Raw genomic sequence first — 20,595 nt, forward strand, 5'->3', positions numbered from 1 at the left:
CACGCCGACTACGCGTTTTTGTCTGCTACCGAAAACTTCTTGTGCCGCTAGCTCCACCAAACCGGAGGATGCCCCAGTGTGTGCGGACACCGGGAGTTTTGCAACTTACCTAGATCTGTAAACGTTCGTTTGGCCGTCGTAGTGTTACTGGATATTTTTCTAATAGGCGAATTTTCAATCTTTATCAATAAAATACGGCATGACCTTATATAAATGCCGATTTTGATGTCGCGAAGTGGAAGCTGGGGATGGGGGGGGGGGGGGGGACCTCCTAACAAGAAATAAAGGAAGGTTACGATATTCTCGGCAAACACTGAGACATACGTTTGATAGAAAATCAAGGCCGTCCGCACTAAAAGCGAATAATCATTATTGTTGCGTCTTGCAGTAAGCCGCTTTCTCTCAATTAGCGCTTGCAAAACTTGCATTTACGCTAGGTGTTCATGCAGCTCGTTGCGTCCAGTTCGAGCTGGTTTTAATTCATCCGCAATGTAGGTTTTCTGATGCGGGCTGCCCCGTGGCATTTTGTGCCGTTCGTTAAACTTGAACTGTTTTCGAATACATCATTCGTGTCTATTACGTAAATGTACCTTAAGTGTGCACCGTTATAAAAACAGTAATAAGCTTATAACTTCAAGCAAATAGTTGGTAATAGGAGCAGTTACTAACTTTCTTGGGCACTTCCTAACCTTCGTGACCATTTTACTACATAAAATTGCAGATACCTGAAGGTAGCAATGCTGTTTTTGCGCACTCTTACTAACATTTTGGTATGCACTTGTTGAAAAAAATTAGTCGAACAAATCTCAGATGTCATTAATATGAGCGTCTAGCATGCTAATACTAGCACGGGGATTCGTTAAGGTCAGTAAGGTTTTGTATGTAAGCCTAGTATATGCCCATCTTGGGTCTTCTATAGACCCTTTTCGAAAAAGGGTGCCCCTAGTGCGGCGGACATGAACTACAGTATGCCGTCATTGTGAGGCCACCGCTGTAGACGATGCAGAATGGGTGTCTCAATGATGCTGATGTGCGTTTCTTGCAGCGCACACAGACACCTCTTGCGTTCCTGCAGGACGCGGACCGCGTCGGGAGGGCACGTTGATGAGAGTCTCTTGCAGGCCGGATTCACGCTTTGCCAGTCATAACAAGCCAAACTGCTCGTCCAACCCCATGAAGGGTATAAAATAATGTTCATTGTGCAGCGAAAGCAGCTCAGAAACGTTATCAGAGAGTACTAGAGCTCGTTCAAGCTAGAAAGTGGTGTGATTGCAGCGGATGATACGGAGAACAAGCCGCCAACACAAACATCACAGCACTCACGCGTATGACGGCTCGCTTTCCATGTCTTCATGATGGCGCTAGCTATCGCACGCACCTTTGCGAAGCGAAACTGACGAAAAGCTCAGCGTCAGGTGGCGTATTTATGAAGAGGGTCTATACTATATAGGCCATGTTAAAGCAATCTTATGCGAAGCAGATACATATTCTTTGTAATAAACCTTGATAAAAGTCCTACGCTACGTTACCTCTAGCACCTAATATACACTGTCTAAAGAAAGAGGCCAATTAAAAAAATGTTTCTCCTGAAACAGATCCGGGTACAGGCACCAGTTGCTTTCACCAATCGTATGATTATGAGCAATCCTAGAAGCGCTTACCAGCTGAACGTGTCGCAGGGGCTTATCGTTGTGTATGTGTGTGTAGCCGGCAGTCATCAGGGTCCATCACTCCAGACTAAGGCTAAGCTGTGAGTGATGCAGCCGCGTCATCACCTTCGTACGAAGTTTCTTGTCTTTCGCCGCTCTATAAAATTAAAAATAATTCCCTCTTTACCTTTTTATCTACTATGTTAAGTTATGACGTTAGCCGTGTACGCAATCACAAGCACGTATACCTGACTCCCAACTGAGGACCACTGCTATATCTAATTACCCCAGTTTTAACTACTACTCCGAAATGCAAAGCAAATAGGTTACCTTTCTGAAGGCAGCTCCAGACTATTCTTCAGCAGTTAGAGATTTTTTGCGTTTACATTTAATGCACTCCAACCACCTGCGATGCATACACTCAACGAAACGATCACATAGAAGTAACTCATTAGTTCACAAAACGTCAAGTACCACCATCTCGCATCTTTTCATCAAATATTCCCCATATAGAAGCACCGCCATCCAGCGGACATTCCGAGGACTAAACAAGAGGTGGAACACGCACACTTTCTTACGGCTTGCGCTTCGGGTCTACTTCCCAACTTGAACCACCTCTAGTTTATGGTATATACTACTTCACTGTGTTCATGGCACTGTGGCCCAACACTCGCTAAACCTTTCTAAAACCAAGGAGGTTGCGCCCAGCGAGTATAACGTAGCAACCTCTTTCTGTCAGATAGTGCTCAATGCACATGCCAATGGCTGCTAATGGTAAATGAGAGACAGGAGAATTCGGCTTTTACTTTCTTACGGCTTGCACTTCGTATTTACTTCCCACCTTTAACCACCTCGAGTTCATGGTATTTACTAGTTCATTGTATTCAGGGCACTGCAGCTCAACGCTCCCTAAACTTTTCTAAAACTAAGGAGGTTACACCCTGCGAGTATAATGTAGGAACGCTGTCTTGCCAGATAGTGCTCAATGTACATGCCAATGGCTGCTAATGTGGATCGCCGCGTGCGCGTTAACTAAAAGCCGAATGATCCTGTCTCTCATTCCCCATAAGCAGCCATTGGCATGTACATTGAGCACTATTTTTTATTGTTCAACAACGCACAGAAGAAATCTCTCACCGGCACCACCTTGGAGGTTAAAATGTTATACTTGTTACACACTACAACGGGTACGAGGGACGAACAGGTGCCGCTATAAGGAGCTTCACCCCTAAAACGAAGAAGGGGGACAAAGCACTGAATATTGCCGCGCGTATGTGCCAGTGGTGGCGACAACAAAGCAGCGCGATTGTCCTTGGGCGAGAGCGAAAGACGAAGAAGTCGTTGCCCTCTTTTTCCTGCGATCGATAAAGCGTAATTGTTTGAGGCGCTTTGTGTGCTCGTAGATCCCGCGTTGTCACACTAGTGGAGGTGCAGGGTAGTCTTCATGCTTCGCATCTCTTCGCGGACCCGACATTGGATCCCGGAATCGCTACCACCCGTCGACACACCAGTCCACCGTTTCAGTCGCCATCTGCGAGGCCTGGCTCCCGAGCTCAATCTCTTGCCAGAAACTGCCAGCAATCGCTTGCCTCCGTCAGCCACGATGGCTGCTGCAAATCCGTCGCACATTACACTTCAGGATCCCAGGATTTCTGAATGATTTCATGGTGAGACCTATGAAGACGCCCAAGACTGGCTGGACCAGTTCGAACACTGAGCGAAGTACAACCAATGGGCCATCCCAGAAGATGAGCTCACGAATGTGTACTTCTACCTGAAAGTGAACGCCCAGACGTGGTACATCAACAGGGAAAGAACCATGGCTACGGGGGACGACTTCCGCAACCAGCTGATTGACACCTTTACTAGTCTTGACAGAAAGGAGAATGCGCAACGTCTCGTGGAAGGTCGAATACAAAAACCAAATGAGAGCGATGCTATGTTCGCCGAAGACATGACCCGTCTTTTCGACAGGGCAGATCCTGAGATGCCGGAAGACAGGAAGCTGCGGTATGTAATGCGAGGCGTGAAGGAGCAACTGTTTGCTGGGCTTGTGAGAAATCCACCAACTACACTAGCTGAGTTCACGAAAGAAGTTACAGCTATTACACGGGCCCTGCAGCAATGGTACCACCAGCAAAACGTGGTCAACTTTCGAGCGAGTAGTCCCGTTACGACTGCGGCGAGCCTCTGCTACAACGACAGGCTTCTACGGAATGTCATCCGGGAGATTTTGAGGAAAGAGCTTCGGCAGCTCTGTTTAATTCTAGCAACCGAACCGACGCCGGCATTGTCTTTTGTCGCTGATGTTGTCCGGGATGAGGTCCGTCAGGCTCTCTCTTGATCTAGCTGTGATGATGTGCGACGACATCTTACTTATGCTGATGCAGTCCAACGCCATGTCATAGCACTTTCGGCGCCGCGGACTCCAATGACTGCACCACCACCAACCCTGCAAACACAGCCACTCTCAGCGCCGACGACTTTCCGAACCTCACCGACCTCGCCGACAAGATGAATGCTGTTTAGCCAAAATGTGAAGCCCGCAACGTGGTTCAATGGTGAGTTCCCGCTTAAATAACAGCGTCAGAAAACCGATTTGTGGCGTACCGCTGACCGTCCACCGGTATGCTTTCATTGTGGTGAAGCTATGCACGTTTACAGAATTTGCCATTATCGCGACGCTCAGTGCTCGATATTTCCTCGCTACCATAATTACGCTACGTACGACCATCAACGCACGTACAATGACACTCCTATGAACACACCGCCGCAGAATCCAATGAGGCCCGGGTCACGTTCTCCATCTCCTGCGCGGGGCAGTTTGCCTAATCAACATAGCTTTGCCGATATCACCAAGGGCAGGTCCCCTACCCCGCGACGGGGAAACTAGACGCAGCAACCTCGGGGGTTGGGGTTGCCAATATTCGAAATTCCGAACAGTTCCCATTGCAGACAAGTGACAGCTCGAAGCCATCGACACCGAACAAGACGACAGCAGCGACTAATTCGACGAATGAGACAACTGCCGACGTAACCGACGTTATCAGCGCTGACCTCGTCGTTCACATTGACGGCCACCAAGTGACGGCACTTGTGGACACTGGCTCCCACTTTTCTATAATAAGCCTACAGCTAGCCGAAAGACTCAGGAAGGTGAAAATGCCAAGGCAGGGACCCAATATAAGAACTGCAGGAGTTCAGTTGATGACAACGGTTGGAAAGTGCACGGCCCGACTCTTCATTGCTGGTTCCACCTTTGTCGCCACCCTCGTCATTCTCCACGAGTGCTGTAAGCAGCTCATATTGGGAATGGATTTCTTGCGCGAATACGGGGCTGTGATTGACATCCGTGACAGAAGCGTAACGTTCGCTGTAAGCTCGGAGACTGCTACAGATGAGGAACACCAGCCACCTCACTTCCGTATTGCCGATGACGACGTCATACTGCCGCCACGAAGTTGTTCTCTCGTATCCGTGCACTGCGACAAATTACGAAATGGTACTGGCGTCGCTGAACACATCAAGGAGCTCGCATTCACTAGCGGCATTTCTGTTGCCAGGGCTGTCATCACTGTTATTGACGGATGCGCTGAACTGCTATTGACAAATTTCAGCAGAGAACGCCAACACATAGTTAAAGGCACGGCTATTGCCTATTTTGACGAACTCTCGCGAACAGAAGATTGTCATTTAGTGGAGGAAGTGGCAGCGTCTACTATCACTACACCGACACCTGTAGACGTTGGTCCAATGTTATCTCCCATTGAGCCAGACCGCCTTCTCACGCTGATCAACAAGTTCCACGGCTGCTTCTCATCCACATCAAGAGTTGGTCAAACGGCACTGACGAAACACCGCATCATCACGGATTCCGATGCCAGACCCATCCGGCAAAATCCTTATCGAGTCGCCCCAAAGGAGCGTGAGGTCATTCAAAAACAGGTGAAAACGATGCTAGAAGATGGTGTTATTCAGCCATCTAACAGTCTTTGGGCATCACCTGTAGTACTCATCAAAAAGAAGGACGGCAGCTTGCGATTCTATGACGACTACCGGAAGCTTAATCAGATCACAACGAAGAACGTCTACCCTCTGCCACATATTGATGATTCATTAGATAGGCTACGAAACGTGCGCTACTTCTAGTCCATCGACATGAAAAGCAGCTCCCGGCAAATTGAAGTGGATGAGAGAGATCGTGAGAAGACCGCCTTTGTTACGCCCAATGAACTTTATGAATTGCAGGTACTTCCTTTCGGTTTGTGTGTGGCACCAGCAATATTCCAGCGTCTCATGGACCCGGTTCAGTTGGGACTTGAGTGGCAAACCTGCTTGGTATACCTCCACGACGTGATCGATTTTTCGGCGACTTTCGAGGAACACTTACGAAGGCTCGAAGCAGTTTTTAAAGCGATACGCTTGGCCGGTCTTACACCAAAACCTGAAAAGTGCCACTTCAGTTTCCACGAACTTCAATTCCTCGGTCACGTCGTGAGCAGCCATGAGATCCGACCCAATGCGGATAAAATGGCCGCCATGGCAAACTTCCCGACGCATTCAGACGAAAAATCAGTGCGACGTTTTAAATGTTTCTTAGCGAGCTTTGGCGACTTTTAGCGTATCTATCTATCTATCTATCTATCTATCTATCTATCTATCTATCTATCTATCTATCTATCTATCTATCTATCTATCTATTTATCTATCCATCTATCTATCTATCTAACTATCTATCCAGCCGCCTACGACTTTTAGCTCTCCTGTCCGTTTCAATAATGGTATCGATACTAAACTTCGTGTGTCATAACATGAGTGTATGCACAACATACGTGACTAGTCATAACAATAAAAGCAAGATATTTATGTCATAAATGTCATGATTTAGATTTCAAGGTCCTGCAGTTTTTGCGGTGGTTTGGTTCACATGACACGTTGCAAAACTAGTATGGTATGACATGATTGCATGGCAAACACAATGGCAGACCCTAACATTAAAACTATGACATGCGTGTCATGTAACAACATCATTACATGCCACGCTCATGATGCGCTCACGGCCGTTTCGCTAACGTAACATATACCAAAATTAGTATTACGGTACGTGAATGGATGACGAAGGTATGTGACTGGTGCAAACATGATAATCATGAGATGCGTGTCATGTAACAACATGACCACGTGCCACGCTCATGATGCGCTGGCGGCCGTATCGCTAGCCTCACTTATACCAAATCTGGTGTTACGGGTTGTGAATGAATGACGAAGGTATGATACTGGTGGAAACATGATGAACATGAGATGCGTGTCATGTAACATGACTACATGTTAAGCTCATGATGTGCTCCCGACCGTTTCACTAGCTTCACATGTACCAAACTCGGTATTACGTGACGCCAATAGACAACATAGGTATATGACACACCCAAACGTGATAATCACGGCATGCATGTCATGTAACGACATGTCTACATGCCACACTCATGTTGCGCTCACCGCCATTTCGCTAGCTTCATATATGACAAATCTGGTATTACGTGACGTCAATGGATGACAAAAAAATGTGACTGTTGTAAACATGATAATCATGAGATGCGTATCATGTGAGAACATGACTACATGCCACAGTCAAGGAACCAATACATTTCGAAGTGACGCGGTGCGCGTGCTCGCCGGAGTTCATTTCGTCGCTTCACGTGGGCGGTGCCACGCGATGCGTCGGTCCTACTATATACTCGCAGGCGCGCGCCCCACTGCGTTGCTTTGAGGCATGCGCGTTTCAGCACGTCTCACGTCCATCTGTCACGCAAAAAAGGAGAAGTGTTGTCTGGGTAATGCATTGGCGTGAAATGCAGCATGTCACATTACGCGCTGGTTGCCGTCGGGCCATGCTGATGGACGCTGGTCGCACCAGTCGCGCCTGGCGTCCGACTATATAGTGCTCGCGTTTTTCTAACGTAGCGTCGCTGCGCCGAGTGTGGGCGCGTGTCAGCGGTACAATGGCGTATATTGGGTCCTTCATGATGCGCTCGCGGCCGTTGTGCTAGCTCCACATATACCAAACTTGGTGTTACGTGACTTCAATGAATGACAAAGTAAATGATTTGTGCAAACATATAATCCTAACACGCATGTCATGTAAGAACATGACAACATAGCACGCTCATAGCGTGCTCACGACCATTTCACTAGCTCCACATATACTGAATTTGGTATCACATAATGTGAACAGAAGACAAAGGTACGCGACACATTCAAACTTGATAATCCTGACCCGGAAGTCATGTACGGCATAATTTACCTCTACCTCGTAACGTTGTGCGGATTTTAAAGTGACATATCAACCTTTCTCATTTGTGCTTCGCATATCGATTCCCACTGTTCGTGGGATCTGCCAATTTTTTGGGGACTCTGTGCCTATCGCTGGCGGTTTATTGCTGAGTTTTCGCGCATCGCATGGCCATCGACCCAGCTTACTCGGGAAGATATCCCCTTGAGATGGGGCGAAGACCAACAGCAGACGTTTTACGAGCTTGGTCAGCGCATGCAAACACGCCCCGTGCTGGCCCACTACGATGAAGACGTGCCCACAATACTTCATACAGACGCTAGTAATGTGGGTCTTGGAGCAGTCGTCGTACAGTCGAAGAAGAACAACAAAAAGGTGATCGCCTACGCCAGCAGGACGCTATCCCGAGCGAAAGCTAACAACACTATGGCGGAGAAAGAATCTCTTCCAATAGTATAAGCAGTCCTGAAGTTTCGTCCTTATTTGTACGGCCGCCCGTTCAATGTTCTCCACGAACACCACTCTTTGGTGGTTGTCAACTTGAAAGATCCGCCTTGCCGTCTTGCACGATGGAGTCTCCGGCTCCAAGAATTTGACTTCACTGTTGCTTGCAAATCGGAAAAACGACATACCAATGCTGACTGTCTTTCTCGGTCTCCTGTTGAGACGGCATTCCCGCACAATGACGGCAACGACACGGCCTTTCTGGGAATTGTGGACAGTGCCACCTTCTCTCAACCGCAGCGTGACGATGCTCAACTGCTACGTTTTATAAATTACCTACAAAGGCGAACAAATGGCGTGCCGAAGTGTTTTTTCGGGAGGGCTGCCGTCGTACTGCTTGCGAAAGGACGTTCTTGATAAGAAGAGCTTTTCACCCACCGACAGCAGCTACTTGCTCGTCGTTCCTTCTTCGCTTCGCCGCGAGGTTCTGCAAGCCTGCCACGACGAACCTACTGCTGGCGACTTGGTTTACGCAAGAAAATTGGCGAGGATAAGGCAGAACTATTACTCGCCAAGACTTGCCAAAGCTGTCAAAACTTACGTGCAGACATGTCTAGATTGCCAGCGTCACAAGCCACCATCCATCAAATCAGCTGGCCTGCTGAAGCCTGTCCGAGTGCCAGTGACACCATTCGCACAAATTGGCATGGATTTTCTGGGACCCTTCCCAAAATCTGACACTGGAAACGGGTGGATGCTCGTCGCCACGGATTACCTGACCCGATACGTGGAGACAGGCGCTCTGCCATGGGCAACGGCAGCTGAAGCGGCGCAATTTTTCATCGAAGCCATCGTTTTGAGACGTGGTGCTCCGCAACAGTCATCAGCGACAGAGGTACTGCGTTCATGGTTGAGCTTTTGGACACCATTTGCCGACTAAGTGGTACAGCTCACAGGAAGACAACGGCATATCATCCCCAAACCAACGGGCTCACTGAACGCCTCAACAAGAACCTGGCTGACATGATAAGCATGCACGTAGATGTAGAGCACAAGAACTGGGACGAAATTTTGCCCTACGTCACGTTCGCGTACAACACGACTCGTCAGGCGACCCCTCGGAAGATACCCTTCAGTCTCCTTTACGGACGTGAGGTTACGACAACGTTAGATGCAATGCTCCCTCGTGAAAATTATGGCAATGAGACGGACGCCGAAGAGTTTACCCAGCTAGCAGAAGAAGCCACAAAGAAATACCTAATGTTACAAAACGTATTAAAATAAATTGTTCAGTGAAGGTTACAATGAATATAAAATTAATAATGTGCTGTTTTTTATCACAACACAAAATGTGTTTTTAAATGACCAATTGCACATAAGGCATCAATTGAAACTTGACACGTGAGTCAGGCAGCCGACTCACTCAGTAGATCTTGAAAAAAACACGAAATATAGGAAGAAGAGCTTAGTAAGTGGCACTGGCACATTCATAATTGTGCTGTCTAATTGAATATAAATTCAGCCTTACAACAGAAAAAAAACACTTTGGCAGATTATTTGCAGGTGGACACAGAGTAAGAAATAAATGCTGTCATCTGCCCAATCAATGAACAATATTTAAATATAAGTAACTGAAATAGACAGGGCTGCCTGCATTGAAAAGTTGGAGGCGGTCATGTTTCTACACAGTCCCACTAAGGCAAAATCTTTGATTATCTTTGTGCTCCTAAATAACCCGTTCCAAAGTTTGATGAAGCTTTTCATAATTTTGCGTGCAAGCCAGTGAGGAATAGCAAAAAATTACGTCCTGGTGTAACGAGCAGTCAGATCTTGCTATCACCAGCCAATAAAAAAAGCAACCATTGTAATGTTTGCCCATGCCTTCGACCCCTGGTCAAAATAAATGCATCAAATCAGGCAGTCTTTGCTGGTGCTCACAGTGCCACATACATATTAATGCAAGCCGCAACTAAACTTTCCGGCTGGATATCTGAGCACAGACATGCTACAATTCTTGCAAGTGAAGTACTCTAAAAATGTGGATGGCGCAAATATTCAACGCATGACCGCCTGCTGCGGTCTCCATTCAGTTCAAACATGAATCTTATATACTGAATGGCACTCGCTGTCAGTGATGATGATTGTCTCACATTGCGTGCCACTAGTTACATAGCTATCTGCAAAGGTGGTGTTTACATACATAACTTAGACCACCAAATTTTTTTAAGGAACAACAAAAGTGGTAAATTTGAAGACCTTGAGCCTTTGTGCTCCTTGAATACAGCTACCAGGTGGCTCTTTGCAGTTCCCTTTTCACGGGAAACAGAAGGCACCACAGCTGCTGTGCACCAGAAGCCAACTTTTCTAGGAGCCAGCATTGATGACAGGCTTGTCCAGACATCTTCCACACTCTCTTCCTACGACGAGCATGTATAGGCTGTGAGAAACAAAAAAAACAATTCACTGACATGTGCCTGTTAGCGAAGCTAAATTTGGCACTCTTTTTAGAATGTTCAGGAACACGTGTTTTTAAAAAGCAGGATGTACAAAAACCCGACATGATACAACAAAAACTTCCTTAATGTTCTTGATGAACATCGCTGCAACCTTACAAATGCATAGGCAATTTTCACATTACTGATGTGTCCCAAATTATGCGCGAATAGCGCTCCTGCATAGTGTGTATACATGCCGATTCAGTAGTAGGACAGCATATACATGAAGGTATGCAATTTCGTCAAGTATCTATTGCAGGTAACACATAAAATAAATTATGAATTTTACTTTGAACACAGCCCATGTAACATTCTACCGGCTGCTTACATTGGGACGATTATACCTATATTATCAAAAATTGGTTTCGCTAAATTACTACTGTATCCTGCTAAATTATGGTTATTAGTTTCAACGATTCCAGGAGGCTAAAAGGCAGTGCCCCTCACTCATCCCTCACATACCCTTCATTACAGCCTGTATAATGAATAATGGGAAAAAATGTGGAAATGCTAAGACATACAAGGCAGCCATCTTGAACAGCATGCCATCTCAATAAAGCATGCAAGCTTCTGCAACAATCTCCAGTAAACAGAATCCTGAAAGCTATTGGCCGCGATTGAGCAATACACAATAAACATCTGATGAGACTGGTTCCCGAAGCTGTATAGATGCTTCAATGCGGACAACTTGGCAACATGCACTCTATATTCATGATTCTAAGATAAATGCTTTGTCTAGTTTTACATTTTCACAGTAACACCTGCATGCTTTATGTATGCATACCATCATGTTTAACATTATTGCACGTTTTGAGTGACAAATATTATATGCGTTTCTGGAAACACCACGGATGCCTTGGACATCCGTAGCGTTGGCCTAGAGAATGTACTTAAGCTTATCATCTGATGTGAAGACAATGAAAACGACACGCTGACCACAATTGAAAGCAAATAAAAGCATAACGTTTTGCCCCCCGCACAGGAGAAAGGCTTATTCACAAGTATCGAACGTTGTGCTTTTCTCGTGGTCAGTATGTAGTTTTTCATTGTTTTCATGTCTGTTCCTGACCAGACAGGTACAAGCTTGTCATATATTATTAATTGCCATTGGAGGTAGTGGTCAAAACTGTTCTGATTGTTCGTGCACGTAAAAGTGTTTAGCAAAGTTTGAACACTGGTTGGGCGAGGCGCATACTATATTTATTGAACCTAAACAAAATAACGAAATCCAAGCATTGCTCAAACAAGCTGAATAAAATAAAATGTGCTCGACCACATGAACTATTGATAAAATTAGGGCTCGCAAATTAAGCTCCGGTATTTTCGTCATAATTAGCCGCGAAAAAATTCTTCGAAAATACAGTTCAAGTTTAACGAACGACACAAACTTTATGGGTTCGGGCCGCATCAGGCAACAGTAAATGCGGGTGTATACCGTAAGCTCACATTTGACTAAATGGGCTGCATAAACAGCTAAACGTGATTGCAAGCTTTGCAAGCCCTATTTAAGAGTAGGCAACATGCCGCACGCCAGCTCGAGAAACACGGTAATTCAAAGATGCGTGCCAGCGCAGTTTCATACACCGGAATACGTTCAGCTTCCCGCAAGAATTTATTACAGCAGTATAAAAAAGGACGTACAACATATAAAACTGTCTTAGACACGTTCACTCCTTTAGCACACAATATGAACAGGCATGAAAAAAATCCCTAATAAAAGAGATCCACGCATACGCACCCTAGACTTGATCAATGCTTACGGCTAATAAATGCCGTCTTTGGCCAACAATTATTTAACCAAAATATTGGTCCATCGCCAGCAGGGCTCCCTTCTAACACCACTATCGACAGAGGCGGGCGCCGCCACAACTCTGCCTAAACCTGCCACCGAATTTTCACTACGAACTCACGCACACGCTGCTTCACACACCGAAGCTTGCTTCATTCGAAAGAAAAAGCTCGCCCGTGCTTAAATTTCTGCAAATCAGCCTTCACCCTGATGAAATGACACACACAAAGTGGTTTGCTACGTTAACAAGCCATCCTTATATATCGTCCACATGTAATGAAAAACGTAGCACGGCGTCCTTCTCACGCTCTCGGTGTTAGCAAAGCGCTGATAGCAGAATCGTACATACCTGGCGAGTGCTCCACAATACGACGCCACACGTTCACGCTTGAGTATTGCTCATTTTTCTAATAAGCAGCATCGGCAGAACACAAAAAAAAAGAACACAGAGGACTAGCAAACCTGAAAAACGAGAAAAATCTATGCAAAACTAACCCCCTGCGAGGCGCCCTACCGGCAAGTGGCACGTCCTAACAAGTATCATGGCTACAGCACCGCAGAAGTGCCCTACATTTGCGCTCTAAAAACTTTGTTAATGAATTTAAATATACAAAAAGTATATACAAGTATATATTACATAATTACGCAAAGCACACAATAATATAACTTCTACAAAAAAAATGGCCCCGTATCTGCATGTAATCTGCAAATGTCGTCGAAAAACGATAGTTTTGCGTGTGGAGAGAGTAAATGAAACATTTGTTTTATGCTCTGCGCAAGAAAATCGGCGAATGATCTTCCGGGGGCGCTGCGTTAGAATGCCTCGAGCGTTCAGCGGAAGCAAACGAGCGCAACAAATCACGTCACACGTGAGACATGCATGCCATCTGCCAGTTTCTTTTGGAAAACAACGCACGTGGCCGTCCGCGCCCGTCTCAGAGCTGATAAGGTGTTGAACGTGAGGCGACGGGTAGGTGCCACCACCATGTCGTCTTAGAAAAGCGTTGGAAACACTCACCATTCCGTGCAGGCGTTGCATGGTAAGCGCAGCGTGATAAGCGCTACGGTTTTTAAAATTACTTATGCATGCGTTTTCTTGTAAGAGATGCATATGCAGAAGATATGCGTATTGTTATGGTGCCCCAGACATGTGCAATTATTGCTTTTTTTTGACAATTGCACAAGCATGAACGCTCAACCTTGAGCAACATTGGTCGTCGCTGCGGATGGGGTCGGCCGTTTCAAGTACCAGATGCCGGTAAGAGTGGACAAACAGACAAATGTACCGATAGACAGAGAGACAGACCAAACTTTTTGCGTCGAAGGTCCCCAAGAAAGACTATCTATCGTCTTTAAAATTAACAGTAAAAGCCTAAGCAAACAGACAAATGTACTGACAGACAGACAGACAGAAAGACAGACAGAAAGACCAAAACTTTTGCGTCGAAGGTCCCCAAGAAAGACTATCGTCTTTAAAAATAAGAGTAAAAATCTAATCGGATGAAATTTGAAACGTTTGAAAATACAAAGTGAACGCAATATGGAACAATTGAACAACAGTGGTAATAATCATCACATAACACGCATGTCTTCTGAATTAAAAATATACAATTGGTAATGCAGACATGTACACGCGAGATTGTATTGCAATGATTGATGGAGCTCACGCAAAGACCTGCGCACCATGGGGGGGGGGGGGGGAGTCACTGAATAAAGGCGGGGTGCAGCTCTCCTACCTATCATGCCCTTCTCCCCTTCGCTTCGCAAAGGCGTTGCGTGCGCTAACCGTGCTATTATCTGGTCAATATTTCTTGCCCTAAAGAACCACCCGTGCTCCCGCATGGTTGCCAAAGGGAGTGCATTGTATTCCTTATCGACCAAGCACGTTTCGTCTTCGAAAAGACAGTGAAAACGACTTGCGCTCGAATGGTTTATGACCGAGCAAGTGTTTTTGTAATATGTTTATGCTTTTTTCTCTCAATCGCTTCTACACTTGAATATGTGTAGTCCGTAGATCCTGACTGTGGCCCATTCATTTATGGACATTTAATGTGAACAATATAAAGAGGTAAAGCAATGTAGAAATTTACAGTAAAAAGAGAAAAGTTCTCTCTTTTACATTTTCTTGATTATTCGAGTGTCCTGTGAAATGTGTCAGTGCCTCGACCGTGTCGTTGATTATGTGATCCCTACAACATTGTAACTTTATGAAAGGCAGTAGAACAGGCATGTTGCGCTATGCGTGGCATTTTAATTGCAAGCATGGATGCAGGTCAATTTTCACGCGTGCACCACTCGCTTTGGTGTTGTGGTGCTTATGGTGCTGAACTGTTGATCCGGAAGTCACATGATCGAACCCCGGATGTCATGGCAGCCATAATTTTGGTGGAGGCAAAATTGTTCGATACCTGTGTAGTTACACTTCAGTACATCTTACAGAGCCCATTGTGGTCAACGTTTCCGGGGCCCTTTAGTACGGTGCCTCTCCTAATCATATGACTGCTTTGGGACGTTGAGCCGCACAATTGTTATTGCAATTATAGGTATACACCCTTCAGCTGTTGCACTAACTGCATGATAACTAACGGCACGGTAACACCCTTATCCCACTTAAACCTTTCTATTACAGTGTACAAGCGAATAAAAGGGTGTTAAAATAGGTGGAAAACATTTAAATGGGAAAAACGTCTTTTTCACACCCATGAGAGTGTAAAAAGTTTACTGTATTGTTACCGAAGAGTCGAACCATGAGAGTAAATTAACTAGAGGAATAAGGATGCGGTGGATCACATTCAGCAAGCATCCTCAAATCATGAAGGGTAATCTTTCACTTCTCAGGAGGAACGTACAGAACTTTTGCATTTTGCTGGTACTTACCAAAGGAGCGAAAACCCAGAGGCCTACAAAGAGGGTTCAGTCTAAACTGAGGACGACGCAGCGAGCGATGAAAAGCAAGCGGCTAGGTGAAACCTTAAGCGAGAAAAAGAGAGCACAGTGGGTCAGGGAACAAACCGGGGCTAAAAAAATCAAGAAAAAGAAATGGACACGGATCGGGCCCGTAGCACGTAGGCAGGATAACGGCTGGTAATTGAGGGTAACTGACTGTATTCCCAGACATGACAAATGCACGAAGAGGAGACAGAAAGTTAGGTGGGCCGAGGAGATTAAAATGTTCACACGTATAACGTGGCAGCAGAGAGCACAATACGGGGTTGATTGGCGGATCACGGGAGAGAAGTTTGCTCCAACAAAAAACGTTAAGTCTGCAGTGGGCCAAGTCAGGCTGATGATATTGATCATGTGAAATTAAATAAAAATTACCATTGTTCAACAAAGGAGGAGCAGGAGAAACATTTACTTGGTGCCATTACATGGAGCTGGTTTTCAGCGTGTTAAAGTCCTTTGACATTGGTCCGTTATGGCTGCCCGCTCCGGCACCTACACTTGTGTTTTGGGGTCGGACGTGAGAAGCGTGGTCTCTCACTGTTCAGCGATATGCGCGATCAGGGGATCAGGATTACGATTGCCCCATTCTTAAACATCAAAGTGACAGCCACCAAAATTGGAAGGTAATCAAAGAATTTCTGAACCAACATGTTGCCGAGTCGAAGATTTTAAAACTTTGGATGGTTGACGAGTACAAACAAGAGCCTCTGATATTACCAATGCTTTTAACTTGCACTTTTCCAAGGCAAATGTGTCTACTTCCGACCATACTTCCTCACTTCCTCGGTGCCCGCACTCCTATCTAAGGCCTGTTTCCTACACGAAGTTAGTCAAGTAATAATGCAATTATAATGCACAGGTGCCGGTATAGATAACATTCATCTATCAAGAATTATATTATTGCCTCCGACATTTCCATTACTCTGCTCATGTAATTATTGAATGATTATTGCTGGAGATTTTTCTGAAGAACTTAAGGGCTTCCAGAGTTTAAAAAAGGTGACCGAAACTTCATCAATAACTACAGCCCGATCACTATTGTTTCTTTCTTAATCAAATTTCTGGAGAAATTGCTTGTTACTCTCCTAACAAATTGTCGAAAAAAGTTCATTCTTTTCACACCCTATCAGTTTGGTTTAGGCCTAACATTTCTTCAACTCTCTTTGATTGAATTCACTGACTACCTTAAACAATCCATTGATATGGGCCTCTTTGCCGAGGCTGTATTTGTGAATCTTTCTAAAGCGCTTGACACTATTAACCACGAAATTCTTTTTACAAAACTAGACTCCTATGGTATTTGTGGTCCCCTACTAATGCCTATTTCTAACTACCTGTCGAATATCTCTCAGCGTGTTTTAGTTAGTGTTTTCTATTCTAACTTCATTACGTTTAATCAAGGTGTCCCTCAAGGCTCATTTAATGGACTTTGCTAATTTTTGTGCATTAATGACTTGCCAAAACGTCTTAATTTATCTAAATGTACTTTATACGCTGATTACAGTACCATCTTTTAACGAGTAGATTTAGTAAATTCTCGTAAGGAAATAAATAGTCACGCCGCCAATATTGTACAATGCTGCCATAACACTCATCTCGTAGTTAACCCATTGAAAAGTACAATCATGCTATTTCATTCCTCACGAAAGACCATACCATTAATGGAATTTTTAATAATTGACTCGCATGTTATTTGCCCCTTCAATAGAATAACGTTTCTTGGTTTTCCCATCAATTCTCACCTAAAATTTCAAAAACACATTGTACCAATTTCGTCAAAAAGTTCTTTTGGCGTTTGTGTTCTAATTAAAACTCGCCCCTACTTTCCCTTGCACATTCTTCGTGCTTTATACTTTGCCTTCATTCATAGTCATTTAACATATTGCTGTTAATTTTGGGTAAACGCTTACATGATTCATCTTTCCAAAATTGCTTACTTGCAGAATAAAGCAATAAAAATTATCATCTTCCGTCACTAGGGGAAGTCTGCCCCACCCTTGTACTGTAATCTCAACGCTCTCCTCATGAATCATTTCATTTCATTGAAACTGGGCATGCTCATTTTTCGTGCACGTCATCTTGACATTGAATTAGAAAGCTTCCCCCCCCCCCCAACTTGCTCACAACTACAAATTTCAGTTTCAGTTTCAGTTTATTTGACTAGATTCTCCTGATCTTAGTTTACTGTTGCTGGTATTGTACTCGAACTATGGAAAAAGACAGCGATTTTTTCGGGCATTAGTCAGCGAAAATCGCTTCCTTCGATTAATAAAGTTTTTCATGGGGTAACAACATTTGAAATGAAATTAGGGAAAAATTTCTTGCAGGTTTCATGTTAACATTTTTTCAGCGCTTTCTTTTTGTTTTTCTTATTGTCTTTGATTGATGTAAATCTTTTCAATATCAATGTAATTTACAGGTTTTCGTTTTGTTGATGTTCTATGCCTTGCAACTTTGAAAGTATTTGCGTTCTTGCTTTTCTATTTTGTTGAGAAACTGTTTCTTCATATTATGCTTGTTGTCGTCACTCGTTTTCCCTCGATTGCACCAATGCATTCTCGATAAAAGGTGCCCCTGTTGGTGTATACCTTGGAACCTCCTTCTGTAGCAAGTACAAATCATGCCATTCTGTATTTTATGATGATATTTCAATAAACCCTAAAAAATCTTCAACAATTTTTGTGTGATTTATGTGAGAACTAGAGCGTATAGTAAAGATTTGCGTCCTCTCTTCGGCAGAGTTTAGAACAGATGGATTAAACGGAGGGGGTTGGGAAGCAATTTGTTTGTAGCTGCCTTAATATTACTTGATGCCTCTTCTTTAGAGGTATATATATGTGCGCGGGGGGTTATTCTCGCTACACGGTAATGTTGCGTTGTCTACTGCATTGTTACCTTACGCTCGCTCACCAATGGCCATAGGCTCTTGGCTCTAGTAACAGCATTTCCTGTCGATGAATGCCTTTTGGTGCGAAGAATGAATGCTCAAGCCTGATTTTTGGCGGCTTCGTTAGAGACTTATAAAAAATCTAATAGAAAAAATCGCTAAAATAATTCGTATAATATTAAAAAAGAATAAATTACGCCTGCATCTTGCAGCGCAAGCAATCATAAAGTAGGCGTATTTTGAACACTTGTAATTCGCAACAACGCATTGTGAGACTTCAATGTAAAAAAAGCCAAATTGTTAATGTCTGAGAAGGCGTTTAATATACGTGATCCTTGATATCTGATAGTAATAAAATTCAAAGTGAAATGCCAGAAAATATGGCTGAATTTTCCAATATTTGTTGCAAATTAAGGGAACCGTAGACGAGGTCGTTTCTAGAATCATGCATTATTTTTATGATTGCGGCTTGCAAGAGCAAAAGCGCTCAATGTGGATTCCAGTATTGATGAGACAAATCTTTAGTAGTAGCAACACCTTGTATGTGAGTATCATACGTGCAAAGGTTGAACATTTAAATCACCTATTAAGGCAGCAGACGGAGATGCATGTGGTTGAGGTGTCATTATTCGTCACGCCTGTTTTTTTTTTTGTACTTCCTAGCTGATGAGCATGAGGCGTTTTAGCCTGAGGTTGAAACCTGAATGAGCTGCGAATATGTATATACGACCAATATAAAAACAACATATTGTTTTGATCAATACAAGAGCGAGTTTTCGAGGCGATACAAATACAAAACAAAATTTTTGTAATGATTTTTTTGGTAAGAACAATTGGAGAACCTTGTACTCTCATCTTTTACATTATTGAGACATTTGTAAAGCGTATATCTCGCAATCCATGTCTTGTCTTTACGATGACACGCCCTAAAACACGCATAATATACCGAGAAATAGTGCTAGAGGTGAACCTATTTCCTCATATGTATAGATGAGTGAAGGGCTGGCCCTGGTGACGCTCTTTATTGAATGATTACAGATCACGTTAAGCCACCTTGTTGCCGTGAACTCCTCTCGCGTAAGCTTGTGCAGATCGCTTCTGTTTTCTTTCTAATAAAAATATATATTACACTTCTTTGCTTACAATAAAGCTGTTGAAGGGCGGAAGTGCTTTTGTACCTCCCACACTCGCAGGCACATGTTTACTATCATCAAATTCAAGCTACCTAATTTCTTGCAAAGAAAAAGTTTCTGGACTTAAAAAAAACTTTGCCTTTATAAGGGTTCAACGCGATAGTAATATTCTGTTCCTAGAGCGTACTTGAAAACAAACGTAGTTTATGGATTATTTGAGAGCTTGCTAATAGCCCTAAAAAACAAGCTGAGAAATTTATCACAAATATTTATCAAAGTTGCCTCAGCTAAATATCTTCTAAATTTAAAAATACAACCTTACTCTTCTCTTTAAACATTGTGTGGTAATGCTGTCTGAAAATATTTCTGTAAAAATTGAATTTCTCGGACATCTGAATATCATCAAAAAATTGCACAGGTGTCTTCAATGGTGCCGGGCTTTTCTTTTTCAGCGACTGATCATCTGCCTGCGACCCCACAGTGCGGCTGCAAAGAGGCTCAAGCAATGTGTTCCTACCTCAGTCTAGTCGCACTGTGTGCGACTTCATTCTCCCAGAAAATGCGCAGCTCTGTACCTGCAGAACGCCCCACGGTTCACGTTCGTCCTGCCGAAGGGGGGTATAAGTGTGGCAAACAAAACTGGTCGTGTTTTACCCAGAGTGACCAAAATTATTTTCATTGCATTCTAGCTTGCCCGTTAGAATGTACATTTTTATAAATGTGAAGTTATCTTATTTATTGACAACATTTTGCGTTGACACGTTCTTTACTTATGCACGCACAAAGGAAATCTGTGGCTCACTCGCACTTTCATGTCTTTTCTCGTCTTGTAAGCTCACTTTGCCTTAAAACGTCACCTTGTCCACAAAGTGTAAATATATCGATTTAGTTATCTTCGTTGATGCTTGAATATTGGAGAAAGCATTCATCAAAATTTTTAGATGTTTAACCACAAGCATCACC

General features: G+C 44.0%; 1 protein-coding gene across 1 annotated transcript in view; it reads left to right on the plus strand.

Moving 5' to 3' along the window:
• Window positions 1–20,595, plus strand: part of SerT (Serotonin transporter) — a 387,450-nt gene that overhangs the window by 366,164 nt on the left and 691 nt on the right. Inside the window, exon 13 of the mRNA XM_075890899.1 lies at window positions 20,085–20,595. This exon is cut by the window's right edge and continues 691 nt beyond it. Within this exon, the coding sequence (XP_075747014.1) occupies window positions 20,085–20,159 (75 nt within the window). The 3' untranslated portion in view covers window positions 20,160–20,595. The remainder of the gene's footprint in view (window positions 1–20,084) is intronic.

This window comes from Rhipicephalus microplus, chromosome 3 (assembly GCF_043290135.1).
Source record: "Rhipicephalus microplus isolate Deutch F79 chromosome 3, USDA_Rmic, whole genome shotgun sequence".
NCBI classification, from domain to species: domain Eukaryota; kingdom Metazoa; phylum Arthropoda; class Arachnida; order Ixodida; family Ixodidae; genus Rhipicephalus; species Rhipicephalus microplus.